Genomic DNA, 21,924 nt, shown 5'->3' with positions numbered 1-21,924 from the left:
CTTTCCAGATCATGCATTAATCATTCCAGACTGAAATGGTTTACAGATCATGCATTAATCATTCCAGACTGAAATGGTTTACGTTTTATTTAATCCTACACAGTCTAGGACGATTTATATAATAATAGGAAGAGGGTAATCACGTTGCAAATCTCATTTTAGGGGAATCCAGTAAATTTGGGTTCTATAAAATTTATTTAAGTAAAAAAAAAAGTTATTAACATTAAATTATAGCAACTAATTTATATTATTAAAATGGAACAACATTATGCCATTTTTTACTAGTGTCATGCTCGACATAATTTCAGTTGAAATATCCAGACGGATTGGCAAATACTTAATGTCATTAATCTAAATTAAATACATAATATTTATATGTGTAGATAATTTTTGGGTTAAGTATGATTTTGGTCTCTAAGGTAGGGGCTGAAAATTTTTTTCTTCTCCAGTCTTTTTTTCGCAACAAAAATAGTCCCAAATGTTTCAATTTTTTTAAAAATCGTCGTTCGGACGAAAATGCCCTTCTCTCTTCAATCAAGTAGAAACAAAATGCAGAAGCAAAAAGTAGAAGTAAAAAGTAGAAGCACTGAAACAACAACAATGAAACAACAACAACTAGAAGAACAACACCAATAACAACAATGGATAATAAAATCAGAGCAACAACAAAAGCAAAACCAGCAGCAGAAGCAATCCAGAATCAAACCAAGAACAGAATCAAACCAACAACAATAACCATTTCCTAAATTCCACTAACAAAAAATCAACATCAAACTAAACTAATCCAGAATCAAACCAAAAATAGAAATTGAAAGCAAAACAATAACCTGAATTATGAAAATAGAAAATAGAAAACATTCTTCTTTTTCTTCTTCTTCTTCTTCAAAGAAATCACAAACAAAAACAGAAAAATAAAAGTGAAAAAGCATCATCTTCTTCTTTAATGGAATCAAAAGCGTGGAACAGGTTCTCCGTGAGCTCAAGTTGTCCGCAGCGCCCAGCCCTTGTCACCAAAGGCCGTAGATGCCTCGCGGTAGGTCCGAGACAGGGAAGGAGAGAAAGAGGGGAGAGGGTCGCGGTGGCTCTGGAGTTAGCGCAAAGGGGAGAGGAGCAACGGCGGTGGCGAGGAGCAACGGTGGTGGCCCTTTCCTTCCCTTTCCCACCTTCCCTTCCCCCTCTTCTGTCCCCTTTTTCCTTCCTTGAACTGAACCAGCGTGAATTGAATCCCTTCTCCCTTATTTTTTTAAGTTAGTAGTATTTTTGGAATAAAAATTTAAAATTTAGTAAAAAGGACAATTTTAAAACAAACTGAATCTTTTGGGATCATTTTGTAGCGAAAAAAGGCTGGAGACGAAATAAATTTTCGGACTCTACGTTAAGGACCAAAATCGTACTTAACCCATAATTTTTTTAGATCTATATAGTAAATATTTTAAAAAATAAATATATATTATATTAAGTGACTTAAAAAAAATAAAAATAATGAAAAAAAAGAGAGTATATGTAAAACATGAGAGGACTTGAGAGAATGTGAACAAAAAAGAATTAAGAAATAATTAAATTATATAAATATTTTAAACATTTAAAATTTAAATAAAATTTCAATAAAACAAAATTCTAAAATCTAAATCCAACTTATTTAGATCGGAATTAATTTAAAGAAAAATTAAATTAAATTCTATCTAAAATAATTTAGTTATTTTTGTTTCACTTAATTCGAAGGGATCCAAACACCCTGCTACTCTTTCGATAGCCAACAAAGAATAGCAGTTCGACTGTGGCTGATTCTAGTTGTTTTCGGAGTCACACTCACTCGACGACGATGGGAATATGGTTCATCGTCCCTGCGGTGGTGGCTGCATTCTGTGCGGTCATTTTGGGACTTATTCTCCGCGCGGTGGGCGGCAGGACGAGCAGGAAGAGGGCGGTTGGGTTCTTCCATCCGTACACCAACGACGGCGGCGGCGGCGAGAGGGTTCTGTGGTGCGCAGTCAGAGCCATTCAAGAAGAGATCCCTGACCTTGACTGCCTTGTCTACACCGGGGATCACGATGCCACGCCACAGAGCTTGGCGGCTCGTGCCGTCGACCGCTTCGGCGTCACGCTTCTCTCTCCTGTAAAGGTACTCTACGATCCCCTTTTTCGTTTGTTGATAGAACCCTTTCAAGGTTTTTAATTTCATCCTTTTCATTCATATCAAGCATCAGTTTTATATATATTCATACAAAAAAAAAAAAAATACATTTTGTACTTTCTAGGATTTGAATCTAAAAATTTGAAGTGTATATCATCTTGACTAATATTATTACCTACATTCAACGGATAAAAAAGTGGAATAATAGGCACATTTGCCTATTAATACACCAGTATATTGAGTAGTGGAAAAGAAACAATAGGGTTTTTTTCTTGGGTTCAATTTTGAGGTGGTAGATGTGTTATGATTTATGAATGTAACAACTGAATTCTCTTTTGAGTTACGGAGTCACCATAGATCCATGTGGTTCTAGAACTGACAGGATTATGCCAACAGTACAAAACAAATTTCACCTTATTTGCTAATATGCTGAGTTGCTGACTGTTGTTACTTACAGTGGCCAATATCACGTTTTTAGAAGTTATTCTGCAATAGTTTAATTGATTTGATAAAAACCTTACTAAATTTTGTCTATCCTTAATTATCAGGTGGTTCATTTGTACAAGAGAAAGTGGATTGAAGAAACCACGTATCCACACTTTACCATGATTGGTCAAAGTCTGGGTTCTATGTATCTTGCATGGGAAGCATTGTGCAAGTTCACTCCTCTATATTATTTTGACACAAGTGGATATGCATTTACTTATCCACTTGCAAGGTTGTTTGGATGTAAAGTTATTTGCTATACACACTACCCAACTATCAGTACAGATATGCTTTCTCGTGTTAGTCAGCGCCACCTGATGTATAATAATGATGCCTCAATTGCAAAAAGGTTTGATTTTTTATTTTGATTTGCATATTTGTTTTCCTCTTCTGGTCTGAGTTATACGTCTTATTTTTTCTCATTCTCTAGCTTCACTTGAAAAGTGATGATATTGATCCTGTTTTTCAGTATTTCATAAATCTGAAGTTTGAACATATAGCATATCTTACTATATTGAGGCCAAGAGATATGAGATAGGAGATTCTCTAATAGTAGTTGCATTTTATTCTCCTGATATTTTAATATTTGGGCATATGATTGTTGAAGTTGAAGTTTTCATCTGGTGAAATTTTTTCTACTGGCTGATTCCTTTGTCATATTTCCCATTTTCCCTTTCTCTTCAACTCATGCATGCATCTATTCTTTAATATGCACAAAATACACAGAATTTTCAACAGATTATAGGATTCAGAAATTTAGACCATCTTTTATGCTTTCCCTGAAAATTTACTTATATGGTAATTTATCAGATTTTTTTTATTGATTTTTAATCTTTGATGATAATAAATTTGCACCACTTTATTTGACCTATTCCTGATCTAAAGAATACGACAATAATTTTCTTGTAGTGTTTGGCTTTCGCGGTGCAAAATGATCTATTATACCTTCTTCAGCTGGTTGTATGGGATTGTAGGATCTTGTACACACCTAGCTATGGTCAATTCGTCTTGGACCAAATCACATATTGAAAAGCTTTGGGGAGTTTCAGATTGTATTAAGCGGGTCTACCCTCCGTGTGATACTTCAGGGCTCCAGGTTTGCAATTTGTTCTTTATTAGCTTGAAATATTTTGCCACAAAGACAAGTCCATCTCTCCCATGTCGCTTTTGCTAGGTGGAATGGAACTCATGTATTGCATGTTGCTTTACAATAATTGAAGGTTCTCATTGTTCTTTTCTCCTGTGTTTCCCTTTGTTAAACTTAAATTTAATCTCTGTACTCCCCATTGAATGGCACTGAGTTCCTAAAAGCACTGTTAAGTACCCAAGTGAAGAAAACAAGAAGAATAATGACGGAAAAGAGGCAGTTCAGTTAGTCAGAGAAGAGAGTGGTAAAATAGCTCGTTTGCCTTTTATTTACAATTGAAAAATGAAAGAAAAGAGAGTTGAAAATGAAAATAGAGTGGGACCAGCTGATGTAAACATAGGACAGCTGCGAAAGTTAGTGGGGAGAGAGTGAGTGAGGGATTCTCTTATAGGAGAGAGGATTAAAAATGTATATAAGAGGACTGAAAAGAATCAGTAAGATGAGGAAGGATTTAGGCTCTACTGCTACCTTGTTCTCTACCTTTTAGTATTTTGCTTTTCCATGAATAAACTAGAGACTGGAGAATATCATCGAGATATCTTCCAGCTCTACAGCTCCTCTATTTCTTTTTCAATCTCTCTTATACTCTTCCTTCTACTCTCTCTTCCGTATTTCTATATTTCCTTTCTACACTCTCTTATTATTCTGTTGTTACTGCCTATCCCTAATATTTGTGGTTCCAAGCTCTTACACATAACTTGTTATTAAGCCAGTTGAATCATAACTGTCACATGAGGCAATGTACAAACATTTCTAGTTAGAGCCTTTTGTTTGTTGTTTGAAAGAAAATTTTCTTGAGAGGTGGAGGGAATATTTTAGTAGCTTTATCTTACGAATTAATATGCAGTATTAAGTTAGGGAACCTGTTATTCAACAATTATATATTAGGAAGAATAAGAGCAGGTTAGGATCAATTGGTTGACAGGCCTAATTCTTTTCCTTTTTCCTTTTTTCTTTTTGACAGAGAGAATAATAATACAAAATGGAGGGAATGAGATCCTCCATTTAAGAGCAATAACAATCAAAAGAACTATCTATTTGTTTTAGGGTTCATTAATTAGTGAGGATGGCTAGAAGGAAAAAAATGGGATTTGGAGGGAAAGGAGAAATGGTTCAGTCATTTGGTGAGTCTCGAGATAGAGGAGCGCTCAGCATTCCCAAGTATAAATGGATGATTCAAGGGTTCCTGGAATACATGGTTCCAGAACTCCCTTAATAATACAATGATTTTTCTGCTATTTTCTTTAAATTTCTTACATTTTCCCTCCCTCTATTAACATATTATACCTATACACATTACACATGAGCTTTGCCTACTGTGGTAATCTAATCACTGATGGATTCTAACAGATGAGCAATATGGCAGGTTCTTCCATTGAAAAGACCAGCTGAAATTCCCGTGATAATATCGGTTGCACAATTTCGACCAGAGAAGGTGGGCATACTCCTATCAGTTTTGTGAACAGGAGGTACAACCATTTTTGGTATTTTCATTAGGCCTTTGTTGATTACACCCAGTTCACATGTTTCTTTTCATTGTAGGCGCACGGTCTCCAACTTGAGGCTTTTTCAGTTGCTGTTAAGAGATTAGATTCTAGCTTGCCTAAACCTAGGCTACAGTTCGTGGGTAGCTGTAGAAATAAATCAGACGAGGAAAGACTTCAAATGTTGAAAGACAAGGCAATTGAGCTAAATGTGAATGAGCAAGTGGAATTTCACAAGAATGTAACTTATAGGTCAGTAACACTGGATTTGCATTAAGTTTTTCTTGTTACTTCTCCAGTTTTACCTAAAGCTCCTAAGAAGTGCTTTCTCTGAAGAGTAAAACTTCTGTAAAAATGTTCTGAACAAGGCATACTTCTAATTCCTCTGTTTGGAGCAGATGAATTCTTTCAGTTTGGCTTTAGAGTGCTATTCAGAAATTTATCATTTGGTCTTCGCTAATCATGGTACTTTGGCAGTCAAAATTATACCATGTTAAAGAACTCCAATGAAACATAAAAGATTTTCAACTTGCTGGCATTTAATTATGTGGGGAAGTATTTTCAGTGGATGTTGTTTTGCCATTTATTATTCGTTTAAATGTTTGTTCTCTTGTATATAAAATATATATAATAATAATAAAAAAAAGAAATGTTCGTCAGTTATTCTATATATCTATAAAGACAGCATTGTTTGTTCATCATTATTTAAATTTAATTTAGATGGTCTTTCAATGTGATTGCTGTATTGTCATTAGTTATCTTGGGGAGTTAGAGAATAGGGTTGTCATAAATATTTTTTATTTCTAAAGGAAAAAAGAATCCTAAGTGTATCTGTAAATAATTTTGAAGAGAAATGGAGAAATCCTTAATGTACTAATACAACTATTCACAGATACATGAATGCTTTTTAACCCCCGATTGGATAATTGGTGCAAATATTCTGATATGTTGGTTGGAATAAGAAAATAATGAGTTATTCTCAGTCTCACTGGTTTTAAGCGTATTTCACAATTTCGGAGAAAATTATTTTCCCCCTTAGATTGAATCTAATGAGACAAGATTTAAACTCCATGTCAGTTTGAATTACGGAACTAGTATAGTATACCATACTCTTGCTTCTCAACTTGAACGTGCTGCACCTTGCTCTTGTAAAAGTAGAACATATACCCTAGTCCCTGTATACCCTAGTCCCTAGACATTCGGTTGATCATATGTGATTTGAATCATCTATCAAAGATATATATAGCATAAAATGCAGTTATTGTAGAGCTATTTCTCAAGGTTAAATTGTTAACTATTTGCTGGAATGTCATGATTGGTATGTTGACCTATTCATCTTGTTGCTTTGCTCGAACAACCTATTATGGTTCCTCTAAGTCACAGCTATTCTACCAAAGATTATAAAGATCAATAGTGAGTCTGGCAGGCTGCATGGTTCCTAGTCATTACTTAGGTCATGGAGTTGATGGGAGTTCAACTAGCAGTCTATTAGTCATGATACACGTATAACTCAGACTAGCTGATTGCGATAAAAGAGAGAAAAACTTCAATGGCTTCAATTAATATTCGGGATTCAGATAAATTACGAAATGTTTCTCAATCAAATTAAATGATCATTGTAATCACCTTGCTTTTTACACAGTTAATTGGTTGTTCTAGTTTGTGCTTGTAGAACCTTAATATTCAATGCTGTTATTGCCATAACCTGCAGAGATTTGGTGGGACTTCTAGGTGCCGCTGTTGCAGGCATCCATTCCATGACAGACGAGCATTTTGGTATTAGTGTTGTGGAATATATGGCTGCTGGTGCCATCCCAATTGGTGGGTGTTGTATGAAATTTTACCTTTAAGTAAATACTTAAAAATTTCATTTTCCTCTATGTTGGGTGCATTTACATTAATTATTTTTGTGATGTTTGTGTGTCAGCTCATAATTCTGCTGGACCAAAAATGGACATTGTATTAGATGAAGATGGAGAACAAACAGGATTTCTTGCCTGCACCGTTGAGGAATATGCTGATGCCATTTTGAGAGTTATAGGGATGCCAGAGACAGAGAGACTTACAATGGCTGCGGCTGCGAGGAGACGAGCGACGAGGTTTTCTGAACAGAGGTTTTATGATGACTTCAAAGATGCTGTACGCCCTATACTTTCTCATAGATCTAGATGATGGTTTGGTCTATCCACAAGTCAGTGATTGTAACTTAACGCGATGAGTTCCTAGACTGTCCTCTGCAGATTGTTATAGGATTATATGGAACTTTGTTCCAAAAACAGTAATTTTGTTGCAGAACATTTTTGTTTTCATTACTCTTTAAAAAGATGTAACAGTTATACCGAAGTACAAATCGGTGGCTTTCTTTTACTTGTACAGTAGACAGTTGAAAGCTGGATTGTAATATAATTGATCTTGAATCAAATTGATGCGTTCTGCCATTAATGTGAACGTGGCTACATATGGCTTGTTCTACTTAGTCTCAAATGAGGACGACAGATATATATATACATAATGGGAATGATCCAAATTCTTGACTAATATAAAAAGTGCTGGTTCCTAATATTTTTCATATTGAAAATAAGCATTGTATTGCTGGTTTTAACCATGAAGCTCTTCCTGCGCCTTACCCATCCAAGAAGCTCTTCCTTCAAGTTCCTTGGAATGCAAAAGAGGATGAGGTCAAGAGTCAAGACTGCGAATTATGCATGTAACCATAAAACAATGTAGAGTTGATCTTAAAGATCACACCAGCCCCTCAGCTTAAGGTTCCTGACTGCACTGCATGAACCCACCAATTTTCAGCTTAAAGAAAACAAGTTAAGCATGGGGGTTGCATTATATAAGCTCTATTATCTGGGTCATAGCATTATATAAGCTTGATCGATGAGATATAGGGCCCAGCTTGAAGATCTGTTAATTAAAAAATTAGTCTTTTTTTTCTTTTTCAATCCAGTGATCGGAAAAGGTCTAACATATAGAAACTAGAAAGAGTTTCAAACTACCCAAGCTTGCACCTCTCCAAAAGTGAGAAGAGAATTAATGAATAAACTATTGTTGTCTCAATTTTTCCCCATTTTTTTTCTTTATATGATTCATGTAAATTACAGCAACTTAATTCGAATTACCATGCATGTATAGTACTGTCAATAGCCTTATGAGATTCGTCCCTAACTGCTACAAGATTCCTCTTTATCTCATTGCAAAGTCTACCCTCTATGAGATGCACGGGCAACCATAGCTTCGGCCTAATATCAACGATATATGAGAGTGTGGTGTTAACTTGGACCTGAGAATCTTCACAACTTCCATTGTTGAACTGCTGCAAAGCCATCATAGCTTAAATACTTAGCACTGTATTGCCTAAATAATTTGCATTGACATTTTAACTAACAAAACAGAGATAATTAATGAATTGCACTTCTACACACTATCAATGTCAAAATTGAACTCATTTTTATACCTCATCCCAGATTACTATATGGTTCCAAAATTTATAGACTTCACTTCCTTTTCCCATTCATTCCAAGATTTGATCAAAATGTTTCAGAAGAAAACCAATGAACTTAATGAAATCTCAGAATTCTTAATGAGGCTACTTATGTCACAGAGTGCCTCAAACTATGATTTATGCAAAATGCATATGATATTTATGCTGGATCTCGAAGAATTATCACAACAGCAGCACAGGAAAAAGTTTGATACCTGCAAAATAGACCATTTTCCTTCAAAGACTTGAAAATCTCCTTCTATAATCTTGAATTCAATGTCACGCTTAATACCAGACACAAGAGTCTCCAGCTCTTTCTCATAACAATCTACAACTACTTTAGCATTAAACTTAATTCCAAATGCCAAGTTCTGCTGTCCAATCTGTGCATATTATGAACATTGAACAATAATTAACATTATTAGAGACAAACAAGTAAAAATCTCTAAAAGACATCAGTGTACAATTTAGGTCATAGGAAAACAAAAAATATTGTGGCATTGAATTTGTAATGGGTGAAACTTAGTCTATTATATGTTTCTGAATCTGAATAATTTGTATTATTCTAGGCAAGAACCCTGGTCCAGACAAAGCTTTCACCTCAAGGGCACACTTTTTGATATTAGGAGCATGGGTTAAGAAATGAAGGATCAAATTGCAACCATATTGATTGAGCGGGCCAAGAGGCCATAATCCTTGAGTTCTGAGAGCTTCTAACCTAATGCGCCTTTTGTTTAAGCCTCTAGACCAGAAGGTTCATTATAAAGAGAGAAATTTTCAATATGCAAGAAATAATTCTTACTTTGGTATGGTATTTATCTGTTTGTTATGCAGCATTGTGGAAAGATAATCAAAACAGGCTTTTAAATTCTAATCAATTCTAATCAATCCCAATCACTTGCAACAGTTGTATGAATCTTAGTCACTAATATAAACACTCTTTTCAAGCTCATGCCTGTTTCCAACTAAACCATCAAATAGTGAAGTAAGGTTTTCATCCTGTAAAGTAAGGGTAGTTGTAAAGTGAAAAAGTGAAGTACTAACCACCCTATAATCAGTAAATTAAATTGTGTATGGGATCCAACAAAAATGATCCAAGAATAATTAATCATTACTTTCTCATTTTATAGTTATCCTCACCTTACAGTATCTTATTCCAGGAAAAAAAGGGAAAATAAACTTTTCTGTTCTTTTAATCTTGTTACCCATTTTCTCATCAACCCTGTCCAGTACAAAAAAATAAAAGAGTAAAATGACAACTTAATTCCCGAGAAATTTTGTGTTGGACAAATTCATCCTTAAAGAATGAAAAATACCAAAGAGGTCCTTGACATTTGCGCTGCGTTTGTTTACAGAGACAGGACACTAAGACAGGGACTCAGAAACACACAATCGTGTTTGAGAGAGGAGACATGGACAGAGACAATATGTCTAAAGACATTAGGACACGAAAACACTAATAAGGGACATAACTTATTTTTCATTTTTTCTTTCATTATTCTTGTTAATTTTTCATAATTATATTTTTTATTATTATATTTTTCTTCTCAAATTTTTTGAATGAAAAAAAAATGAGAATAAATTAGATTTTTATAATTTGTTCTAGTTTATCACCAAACACAATACAAAAACACAAAATTTTGTGTCTTTATCCTTTTCTTATTCTTAGTGTCTTATCTTACACTGTTCTCAAAAACAAAAGCAGCCTTGCTTCCGTGGGACTTGACATGTCCAATGGAAGCAAACTTCAGCAAAATTTCTCAGGACTAAACTCAAAATAAAATAATATCTAATAAGGTAAGTTCAATCTTCTTACTATATCATCCCCTCATTAATAAAGAATGGAATTCATACATAAATGGGAGTAAGCCCAAACCAAACCCAGCACATTTCAGCAAACTAAGAAAACTACCAATATAACTCCCGAAAGATGAGCTCACTGATAAAGTAGTATTGATGATGTCTCATTCTAGGCATGGTAAGTCAACCACCACTATTTTGACCCTGAAAATATTTGGTTCGCTGAAAAATTGAATGGATTTGTCAAGTGGAACCAAATAATTATCGATACTCTAGGACCATGTGATTGACTCAACTAATAATTAACATGCTGCAAAGAAGACCAAACAACTAATAATTTCTACGAAAGAATTGAAAAAGAAATACCCTATTTGGAGAAAATCAAGAATTAGAGAGAGGAACCTGCAAGAGACGAGCATAATTTTCACCCTTTTCGAGCAATTGGCTAACGGCAAGGCCAGGAATGAAATCAGCCAACCTCTCATAATCCGTCAAGATGCTCCAAACGGCATCAAGCGAAGCATTGACGGAGATTCTGGATTCGATTCTTCGTGAGTTCTCGCCAAGCTTCACCACCTCTATGTACACACCATCCTCTGCCAAATACTCTTCTGATACTTCACCATCATCATCATCTTCACCATCATCATCATCATCATCATAATCATCAGTCAGAAATAAATCACCAGAAGAAGAAGCAACATCATTATCTTCATCTTCGTCTTCATGATCGACATCCAAAGAGAATTTGGAAGCGGAGCATGAGAAGAAGTGAGGGTGGTTGTTGAGGGAGCGTGGTTTGGGAGTGGAGAGATTTTTGAAATGGAAGGGAAAAAGGTGAAAGAATGAGAGAGAGTGTGGTGGTGGTGTTGTCGAAGAGGAAGAGGAAGGTGGTTGAGAGAAAAGGAAAGAAGAAGAGTGTGACGATGGCGAGGCGCGCATTGTTCTTCTTTGTGTGGTTGTGTTTCTGTGCTACCAATGCCTCACCAGGTCACCATAATACTAGGAAGTGTTTTTCCAATGTGTTTTTGTTTTTTCCTTTCTTTTTTCGTCTTTATTCTTTAATACTGATTATCTCATTCCTCTTAGCTTTCCACAATGAAAATAGAGTTGAATTGTTTTTAGTGAATTCTTAATTTCTTAAAGTTCTTGTGAATCCTCTTAAAGCATTTGTGTCTTTTTTTTTTTTTATAAGTTAACACGTGTACATATTAAAAATTATTATTCATAAAAATTTTATAGAAATTATTTTAGATATGGAAAAAGAAAAGTGTTTTTGTTAAATATTGGTGTTTGGGGTGTTTTACACAAATGTAGATGCGTCAGAAATGTATTACAACACGCAACCTGCGTGTTACCTTTAATAGAGATTTGAAGCATCTTTAGCAAAAATTCACAGTAGACATTTGATAAACTACTATTTTATGGTTTATCTTGTATTTAATTGAGTGGTTTCATCAAGCATTTACCTACTTATTCATGTGATTTGCATGATTTTACAATCACTTCCTAGTATTGTTTTATGATTGAAAACTTGCTTCCTAAAGATCTTTAATTAGTATATTTTAATTCTCCTTTATACCATTCGATGCCGTGATCCGTGTATTAAGTGTTTCAGGCTTTATAGGGCAGGAATGTCTTAGAGAATGGAGAGGAAGCTTGCAAAAATGGAAGGAACACAAGAAATTAAAGAGATGACCAGCGAACACCGATGCGCGCGCGTGGCTCACGCGAACGCGCGGAATGGAGAAAATTGCAGCGACGCGTGCGCGTGCCTGACGCGTACGCGTGGATTGGAGTCTGCACGAATGACGCGAACGCGTGGATGACGCGCTCGCGTGACAAGAAAAAATCGCTGAATGACGTGAACGCGTGGACGACGCGTACGCGTGAACTGCGCGATCTGCAAACTTAACAAAAAACGCTGGGGGCGATTTCGGGCCGCGTTTTGACCCAATTTTCGGCCCAGAAACACAGAATAAAGCCAGGGAACATGCAGAGACCCAAGAAAACGCATACGACACAACTTTTCACATATTCTCATTAGGATAGTTTTAGGTTTTTTAGATATGAATCTAGAGAGGATTACTCTTCTTCTAGGTTCTCTTTACATTCCTAATTTATTGCTTTTGCTTTTAGGATATTGAAAAAGTCATTATCTCCGTTGAAGACATTATTCTAGTTTGTCTCTTTACTTACTCTTTTATTTATTTATTCCATATTCTTAATTCTTATTTAAAGTAGTAATTGGATTATTTTCATGGATTGTTAATGCAGAGAATTACTTTTATTTCTAATTAATTTTAAATCCTTATTTTTATTTAATTCATCATGTCTTCTTATATTTTTATGAGCGTTATATTCATGTCAATGGAGTAGATTCCATACTTGACATGGGGGTTGATTAGGAAGAGACACTTGAGTTGGAAGGCTTAGGTGTTGATTAAACTGGAAGTTGTTGGCTAGTTCTATATTTACTAACGCTAGACCTTCCCATGGGAGAGGACTAGGATTTGCGAATAAGAGTTAGTTCAATTACTTGACTTTCCTTTATTTAGTAAGGGTTAACTAAGTGAAAACAACAACCTTTTTAATACTACACTTAAAAGATCCCAACAAGGATAGAACTTCCAATTAATCATTCCCCCAGTCAGGGTTTTTTATTTAGAATATCAATAATCATTCTTAGTTTTATTGCTTTAAGTTACAATTATTTAATTGCTCATTATTCAACTCTCAAACTCTCGGAAAAATTCCTAATTAATAAAATAGCACCCTTCCTTGCAACTCGTTGGGAGACGACCTGGGATTCATACTCCCAGTATTTTTTCTATTCTAAATTTTTGTGACACTCTTCTAAATTGGTGAGGCGGATCTTAGCTGGTTAAGGGCTATACTCACAACACTGTTCTATTATATTATAATTTCTTAATTGACCTAACTTCTACCACGCACCAACATTCGCCACGTGTCAAGCAATCGTTCAATACGCACTCTGCATGTTACTTTTACCGAGATTCCACGCAGATTTCTGAGACAACTTTAGCAGAGATTCTCAGCAGGAATTCGACACGTGACAGCATCGCAGCAATACGCAGGGTGCATGATTCCACGTGGTTGTTCCCCAGCAGCACGCAGGTTGCGTGTTGACTGCTGCTTCCCGAGGCGTCTCCATGCAGGGGACAACCCATGCAACAGGAAGTGGGAGGAGTAAATGGGTGCGAGGATTGGTGAAGGGTTGGTGAGTTTAGGGGTGTATAAAAGAATGCTGAGGTTTTGGTGGTGTGTGAGTGAGGGTTAGGAGGTGGTGTTTCGTTGTGTTTGAGTGAGGGTTGGGGTTTAGTTGTGTGTGAAGTGAGTGTTGGAGGTAAAGGGTTTTGGAGAGTTAGTGAGGGTTGGTGCATGAGTTATACAAGGGTTGAGTGCAAGGATTTTGGAGAGTTTGGAGAGAGTTGAGTACAAGGGTTTAGGGTTAGGTTTGGAAAGTGAGTGAGTAAGTTGGTTTTAACTGAAAGTGATTTTAGTATATCTAAAATGGTACGTGATTATATGTCTCCGAAAGATCATATTATTAACTATTTGGGACATCCTAATTATATAAGTTTATTATTTCTATTAATATGAATGTGTAATATAATTAATAATATTTTGTGATATTTCAAAAATAAAATAATTATATTAATTTTGTGATTAATAATATTAAGATATTTTTTGAATTTTATATTATTATTTTATGTTGTAATGTTATTTTTATTTAGTTGTAATATGTATTTTTTTAATTTTTAATAATTTATAATTTGTATTTCGATTGTCCTGTATTCAGGCTAATAGGAATATTCTGCCCCGTAAGCTAGATCTGCCGGAATAGTGGCACCCGGCAATCAAGCATGCTTTACGAACAACGGGATTCTACCATGTATCGAGAGTGAGACAGATAAGAGGGCATTCCCGCTTGCTATCTGCTCTTGTGGAAAGGTGGATGCTAAAGACTCATTCCTTCGTATTGCCAATCGGTGAGGTTACAGTGACATTGGAGGACGTATTACACATATTTGGCCTACCGATTGATGGAGAGTTTGTGACCGGTTAGACTGATAGCAGTCAGGACTTCTTGGTCAACCAGAACATGGCGATTTTTGGCAGCGAACCCGTCCTGAGTAGTTCATCTAAAAGTTACATAAAGTTGTCCTGGGTTCGCCATATCAGAGACATAGCCTTTAGACACTTGGGAGTCTGTTCAGCGATACGTTAGATGTTACATCTTCTGTCTATTGGGAACCACCCTCTTCACATATAAGTCGACTGATATGCCCACACAAAGTACCTACCACTGCTCCAAAATTTTGAGCAGATTGACACTTACAGTTGGGGGTCAGCAACTCTTACACATCTTTACAGGACATTATGCCGTGCATCGCGGTACGATTGCAAGGAGATAGACGGTTCGCTTGATTTGTTGCTTGTTTGGGTGTTGAAGCGAATGCCCTTTCTTGCGCCCATTCCGAGACACCAGCTTGCACTGCTGAGATACCAGTTGCACGCAGGTAATACTGTAACAGTATATAGTTTATTGGAGTTTGTCTTGTATTTTATTTATGTTTTACTGGCAAGACGTAATTTGAACTCTGCTATAATGTTGTGTATTGCAGGTGGAGTCATCATCCATGAACCAATGCGTGGATGTCGAGGAGAGCGGTGTCTATTAGGCACGACATAGACTACATGGAAGAGGTCAGTATCGGTATTAATTTATTGAAAATAATTTACGATATGAATAATCTAACTTAGCTTGTGCAACATTTTGCAGTTTATGTTTCAGCCATATCTCGGCATCATCGTCTCGGCCGAGTTACAGCACCACCTTCATGTGTGTGACATGATAGGGCCGTTGGTTTCGTTCGAGTGTGTTGAATGTCATCCTATGGACCGAGTGGTCTGCCAATACGGGTATGCACAGTTCCCCCCTCTGCCGGCACAAGACATCCCTCTTGACCAGCATTGTTACACTCTTCGGGGAATACACTACCATGATTAGAGCATCATACTCCATGATTGGATTCAGCAATAGGGGAACCACCGCAACAATTTTTTGCGAGATAGGAATTCACAACCAATCGCCAACTTTAGCCCGTCTGCGATTACCGTCGTTGGTACATTGATTCATTCTGGATGTACTTGAGATTTCCAGAGTTCATTCCTCAGCAGCCACCCCAACAGCCATATGCAGTGTTTCAGCCATTTCCTTATCATCGCCGGCCAATGCCTCAGCGACCACAGCCCAGCCATCACAGCTATGACACCTATCACAGCCACCACAGCCATCACAGTCAGCCTCACAATGAGCATGTCCATCTGGGATTTGAGTATGCAGACTTTTCGGCATTATCACCACAGGTTAAGCAGTATACGGATGATATGATCATCCGTCATTTTCTTGATGGTGGTGATCCTCTTGAGGATATATTTGATGCAACGCCACCTCAGCAGTCGCCGCAGTCACACCGGGCATCAGTGGACGGATCGGATCGTCAAAGCCATCATACCCCCACACTTGATAGTCGAGAGAGTGGTTGCATCGATCCGCATCTTGAGATCGATGCAGGTCGTATGAATGTGCCAACAGATCCTCCGAGCGATCTTGACTTGAATACGCTGACACAACAGGAGGTTGTTGACGAGTATATCCCTGGTCCTTCAGCTCTGGCAGTCGCAGGTGGGTCAGGTCCAGTAGAGGGACAGGGAGTTGGTCATCAGTACAACCTATGAATAAGCCAGTCGCACCCACGTCCATAAGTCTTGCATTGTGCATAGAACGTCTGTGGCTCAGATTTGTAAACAATGTAATCTACTCCTCTGGAGATAGTGTAACTTTGAATTGCCACAATGACTGATTTTCTAGAACCGTACTCCATTCTGATCCGGAACTCCCCCGTCCTCGGGGTTAGCAACACCTATAACAATAATAAATTGTCGCTAATTGATCTGTCAAAACAAAATTAAGGAAACATACTACCCACTGCTCACATGCCTATGTTTGCGTATTCGGGAAACTTCGGTGCATGCATGGCGTCAAGATTCAAGCTACACATAAAAGGTGGAACGTCCATTATTTGACTAACTGCAGGTGGAACAACTATGGTTTCCGCGACTGTCTCACCTTCCCCATCGTCGTCCTCGTCCTCGTCACCGGCTTCATAAGTAGCTTCGAACTCCTCGTCGCTATCATTGTCCATTCCTTCGTATATTTCAGTTCTGTCATCTTGCACGTTTGGGTTATGTTGAACCTCATCTGCATTTATATGTTCAAACTCAACATACAACTCAATCCATGGATGTTGCACCTGAGTTTGCTGGTGAATATAAAACATCCGCTGAATACTTGTTTCGTCAACGATTGGCATAACCTCAAACTGTACCAGGCCACCAAATACTACAACCGAACTTTGGTAGAGAATGTTGCTCTCCTCTTTAAAATATCAATCTCTATGCTCTGACAGAACCCATACTGTAGTTTCACAAACGTTGTAGTGCACGAAACCACTAACAAAAATGTACTCTCACAAGCGAAGCTCGCCCTCATATGTATTACGTATAACCTCATCATTATGGTAAACCACTATATTTGCAGTGCCCCTCCATGACACCAATAGCAGAGAAAAACACCTCTCTTGCAATGCAGTAAAATAGTAACGAGCTTCGATTTTTATAGGCAGAGGACTTACCTCACAGGTTCTGTGTTGCAAAGATATCCAACCAGCGTCTGCCACGTGTCAAACACGCAGGGTGCGTATTGCATGGATGAACGTCCATCCACTTGTATATACACCAAAAAGCTCCATTTCCAGGTATTAATCAACTATTTTTTTCTATTAAAATTCTTTAGCCGAAATTTTAAATTTATTATTTTAATTTTTATATTTTTTATAAAAACTTTTTCAATTGATAATTTTTATATGTGATCCGTTACTAATTCCTCAACCTGAACTACCTGTGAATCGGAACTATATAAATAAAACTAAATCAAAGATACGTGGTTTCTCCCTTTTAATGATTTTTTTAGGAGCGATTACCATAAAATCAGGCTAACATATCTAACAACTTTGCAGTAATAGGTCAACTTGGTAACCACAATATAGCACGTTCAAATTCAAACCCTGTTAAAAAAAAAAAGCCAAAATAAGAAAAGTACATTATTCACTCTGAATACACATTATACTCATTTCACACTCTTTCTTACTTGAGCGCCGGAGTACCTTTACAAGTACCTTTACAAGTGCCTTTATAAGTGCCCACTGCCACCAGTTCTCAGAAGAAGAGTTCAAACCCTGAACAGGACGAGTTATACCTATCGCCAGGTTTACTACACAGAAAAATTTGGCGCCCACCGTGGACCACGAGTTTAAATCTAACCATACTATCATCTTCTCTGCTCGATTTTTTACCCTCTTTTGTTTGTTGTAATTAATGGTGGATGAGCAAACGAATCCACCTCCTCCTCCTCCTCCCACTGAGACCAAACTATTGGCTATCAATGAGAGCGTACGTCCATACCTCGGAAGTCAAGACTACGGTGGTAGTCACTCTAAAGTCGCCAGTAAAATGAACCAACCCTTTTTAAAAGAGATCATGAGCTTTTAAATACCCAAAAAATTTACTATGCCGACAACGCTAAAACCCTATGACGAAATTGGTGTCCCCAATATTCACATCACCAAGTTTCATTCGATGATGTTTCTTAATGACGCTTCTGACCCAATATTATATTGTTATTTTTTTACTTTTTTAGATCGTTTTGCTTTACTATGGTTTTCATCTTTACCTACAGATTCTCTCTCTACTTTTCAGGAACTAGCCGACTTTTTCACTAACAATTTTGCAGCATCCAAGATCTATGTCCATAATTCTGACTAACTTAGCACAATCAAACAAGGTCAACACGAAAGTCTCTATGATTATATGATAAGGTTTAATAAGATAGCAATGGAGATCCCAACCTCAACCTCGACGTCTACCTCCATTCCTTTAAGAGTGGTCTTTGTCCTGGCAAGTTCTAGGAGACTGTTGATGTTGCCAAGCTGAAGACTTTAGCAAAATTTCAAGAAAAAGCAGTTGAACAGATGAAAATTGAACAACTTAGACAAGCTTGGCAAATCAACAAACCAACACAGTCAAAAGAGGATGACCAAAAGAACCTTTTTGAATTAGCAAAGTGATTAGCAAAGGGACTTATACCCTTTAAAAACTACTAGACAAAGAACTACCTGGTACTTGGAACGTAATATCCATGAAGCTATACCATAGCTAAGTTGTAAGTTAGGACTTGAAGATGTACTCTTTTTTCACTCACAAGATTTTTCTCACACTGGGTTTTGTTTGGAGGGGTTTTAACGAGACACTCCATTCTGTACCTTCTATGTTAAGAGGGTAATCTTTAATAACTAATACATTATTTTTAACTTCATCATTCTTTATTTTTAGTTATTATTCTTGCTTTTAGTTTAACTACTTTTTTTTCTACACACTACATATATTACGACAAATCAATATTAAAGTTATCATACGAAAATAAATTGATAGTTATAAGTCGGAATCAATCCATACAAGCCGATGCCTATAAGTTGAAATCACTTCCTACAGACTAGCAATTATAAGTCGGAATCAATCCAAACAAGCCGACACCTATAAGTTGGAATTATTTCAAACAAATTGGCAATTATAATTCGAAATCACTCTAAAAAAATTGGTATTTATAAGTCGGAATCAGTCAAAGCAAGCTGACACTTATAAATTCAGGGTCAATCCAACAAACAATCAACTACAAGCTCGTCCAAAAATACAATAATATAAGCAACATCTTTCCCAATGACAAGCTTGATAAACTTTATTTTCAAGATTATCAAGTTGATTTTAGGGGCTAACCCTTATATCTCCGAATTATAACACAAATCGCATCTCATTTATATCCTACTGAGTTGTAACTTGATTTTTATAAAAGCTCAACCTGCTTCTCTTAAAAATAAACAGGTCAAGTTTCGGGGCTTACCATATTTTCATTATTGATAATAACTCTTAGTTTTATTTTTATTTAATTTAGACTCTTCTCTCAAACTTGGCTATTATTTTTCAAGTACAACAAGTTGAGCTTGGGAAGCTACCACACTACAAGAAAAAACGCCAAGTACCGTCAGAATTATTGTCGGATTTAGGGTCGACCTGTACCGGCAAATTTAGTGTCGGGTTTTCTGATGAAAAAGAGGAGAAATTCGCCGCCATAAAAGATTATCATCGGAACATATTTTTCGTCGCTAAACACGATGGTAATTATTGGCGAAAAACCGTAACTCACCCACACCAATTTTACCGTCAAATTTTCTGTCGGTATCATGGTTTAGTGAAACGTATTGTTTTGGTGATTTACCATCAGATTAATCTGCCAATAAATCCAACGGTAAAATTGGGGTAAAATTCAAATGTGAAACCATTCCTTCTCACTTTTACGAACATTGTCTCTCTCTCTCTCTCTCTCTCTCTCTCTCTCTCTCTTTCTCTCTCTTCTCGTCTTCTCTCTCTCTTTCCGTTGAAGCTGTTACCGTCGCTACCACCGGGAGCATGTCGTCATCGTCATCACCTAGAGCACCTGCTGTCGCCGCTGCTGCACGTCTGATGAGTGTGGGAATTAATGTCGATCTAGAATTTCTCAAAATAATAATCTCTTCGTTGCAAGTATAGCTAAATCAACAACTAACTCTCAACATCAAAGTTTAGATATTCAAATACAAAACATAAACCGAAATCAAGAGTAATGAGACCTCGAGTCGTTCTCCCTAGGAATGCAATTGAAGTGTTACGCTTTCGGTTGTTAGGGCAAAAGGGTAGTGGTTTCCAAATCAAGGAATAAAAGATTAAAAGAACTTAAAAAATAAAAGAACTCAGGAATGATCAAAATTGATATTAATACAAGTAAAAAGGAAACAAAGTCAAAACTAGTGAAAATGCTAAGATATGCATAACGAGCCTTGACTTGGGAGTGAGGATCTAAGGAATCATATCATTGCCATAACCACAACTATGGTAATTATCATGAGTTAGTCTCGCTTATTTAACCCCAGACATCAAGGGATAAGTCAAGCAAGCATAATTGACCTTAATCCATAAGTCCTAGCTAACTTATCAAATTAGATGATAAAAAGCTAGCGTCAATGAAAACAAGAGTCAATTAACTACCCAAGAATTACCACTAAATGTCAGACATTATGACTCTAGTATCTTAGGAACTCAAATCCCAAGCCAAGGTGTGAAAATCTACTCAAAACTCATAATTGGCATTTTCACAAACACCTTGTGTGCATAAAAATAAAACATGAAAAATTGCAAGGAAAAATAGAAAACTATAACCAACTATTCATAAAACCCACAATAAACAAGCAATCAAACATAAAGAAAGCATAAAACATAAAATTCATCAATCAAAACTTCAAGAAACTCAAAATTGCAAATATGAACAAAGTAACTTGAACCAGAAGGAAATGAAAGTAAAAGTGCTTTAATTAAAGAGGAAATTGAGAGTACTTACAATTAAAGAAGTGAAATCCAAAATCAAAGCTTGTTATAAAATGCTACAATTGAAATTGATAAACACTAATTAGAACCCTAAAAGAGAATTTTCTAATCTACACTACTCCTACTCCTACTATGTATTTTTCTAATCTAGAGTGAGCTCTCCTTCATATGTGTTGAATTCCCCTTGATATAGCACTCCAATTCAGCCTTCAAGCCTTCCAAAATGGGCCAAAATCTCTCAGAAATCGCGCAGCACATGTTTTATTAATGAAATCACGTGCAGGGTCCTGTGCGTACGCACAGATGTATGCGTACGCACACTTGGCTGAAAGTTCTTCTGTGCGTACGCACAGGTAGTTGTGCACACGCACATTTTGCTGTGTGTACTTTTCCTTGTTTTCTTCATGTGTTCTCCCTTCTACATGCTTTCTTCTACTTTTGCCTAGCCAACCTTGCCTAAATGACCTGAAATCACTCACAAAACATATCACGACATCGAATGGCATAAAAAATGAAATTAAATTGCTCAATTTAAGTACAAAATTGTATGTTTTCACATTTAGAATCAAATTCCGGAGAAATCACAAAAGCATGCTATTTTGGTGCTTAAGTGTGAGTTTATGTGCTAGAATCCATCCTAATTGAGTCAAAATACATCATCAAATAAGGACTCATCAACGTCATTGTCGATTCTGCTACTGCTATTGTTTCTGCCACATCCTCCACTGCGGTTGCTATTCACGTCGCTGTCACAGACGCCTCTATCACCACCCCGGTAAAGAGACCTTGCAGCCACTATCATCAGATTTATTGTTGGTATGGTTAT

General features: G+C 36.6%; 2 protein-coding genes across 7 annotated transcripts; one reads left to right on the top strand and one right to left on the bottom strand.

Moving 5' to 3' along the window:
* The first annotated feature begins 723 nt into the window (after positions 1-723).
* Positions 724-7,689, top strand: LOC112775743 (GDP-Man:Man(3)GlcNAc(2)-PP-Dol alpha-1,2-mannosyltransferase). Its single transcript, XM_025819570.3, has 7 exons — positions 724-2,122; positions 2,683-2,969; positions 3,530-3,716; positions 5,134-5,202; positions 5,310-5,503; positions 6,963-7,072; positions 7,179-7,689. Exons 1-7 carry the CDS (start codon positions 1,823-1,825, stop codon positions 7,421-7,423), a joined length of 1,392 nt encoding a protein of 463 aa, XP_025675355.1. The 5' UTR covers positions 724-1,822; the 3' UTR covers positions 7,424-7,689.
* LOC112775744 (uncharacterized) lies at positions 7,647-11,672 on the bottom strand. 6 transcript variants are annotated; one of them, XM_025819573.3, is made up of 4 exons: positions 10,941-11,672; positions 8,954-9,121; positions 8,377-8,570; positions 7,647-8,029 (listed from the first exon to the last, which is right to left on the bottom strand). In XM_025819573.3, exons 1-4 carry the CDS (start codon positions 11,478-11,480, stop codon positions 7,987-7,989), a joined length of 945 nt encoding a protein of 314 aa, XP_025675358.1. In that variant the 5' UTR covers positions 11,481-11,672; the 3' UTR covers positions 7,647-7,986. The 6 variants fall into 6 exon arrangements, with proteins under 6 accessions (XP_025675358.1, XP_025675359.1, XP_072084851.1 ...); XM_025819574.3 differs by having other exon boundaries at positions 8,377-8,567; positions 10,941-11,638; XM_072228750.1 differs by having other exon boundaries at positions 7,647-8,024; positions 8,377-8,567; positions 10,941-11,638.
* Between the last annotated feature and the right edge of the window lie 10,252 nt (positions 11,673-21,924).

The sequence above is a fragment of the Arachis hypogaea genome, chromosome 19 (genome assembly GCF_003086295.3).
Source record: "Arachis hypogaea cultivar Tifrunner chromosome 19, arahy.Tifrunner.gnm2.J5K5, whole genome shotgun sequence".
Taxonomy (NCBI): Eukaryota; Viridiplantae; Streptophyta; class Magnoliopsida; order Fabales; family Fabaceae; genus Arachis; species Arachis hypogaea.
This window is presented reverse-complemented; position numbering and strand designations above follow the sequence as displayed.

What these genes read in the sequence shown, in the direction of transcription:
- LOC112775743 (XM_025819570.3), top strand. Translation starts at nt 1,823, where the DNA reads ATGGGAATATGGTTCATCGTCCCTGCGGTGGTGGCTGCATTCTGTGCG. An exon ending in CGCTTCTCTCTCCTGTAAAG is followed by an intron (nt 2,123 to 2,682) that starts GTACTCTACGAT and finishes CTTAATTATCAG; the next exon opens with GTGGTTCATTTGTACAAGAG. An exon ending in GATGCCTCAATTGCAAAAAG is followed by an intron (nt 2,970 to 3,529) that starts GTTTGATTTTTT and finishes ATTTTCTTGTAG; the next exon opens with TGTTTGGCTTTCGCGGTGCA.
- LOC112775744 (XM_025819571.3), bottom strand. Translation starts at nt 11,480, where the DNA reads ATGCGCGCCTCGCCATCGTCACACTCTTCTTCTTTCCTTTTCTCTCAA. An exon ending in ATTATGCTCGTCTCTTGCAG is followed by an intron (nt 9,122 to 10,940) that starts GTTCCTCTCTCT and finishes TAATATGCACAG; the next exon opens with ATTGGACAGCAGAACTTGGC. An exon ending in GACAGTACTATACATGCATG is followed by an intron (nt 7,907 to 8,376) that starts GTAATTCGAATT and finishes TTGCATTCCAAG; the next exon opens with GAACTTGAAGGAAGAGCTTC.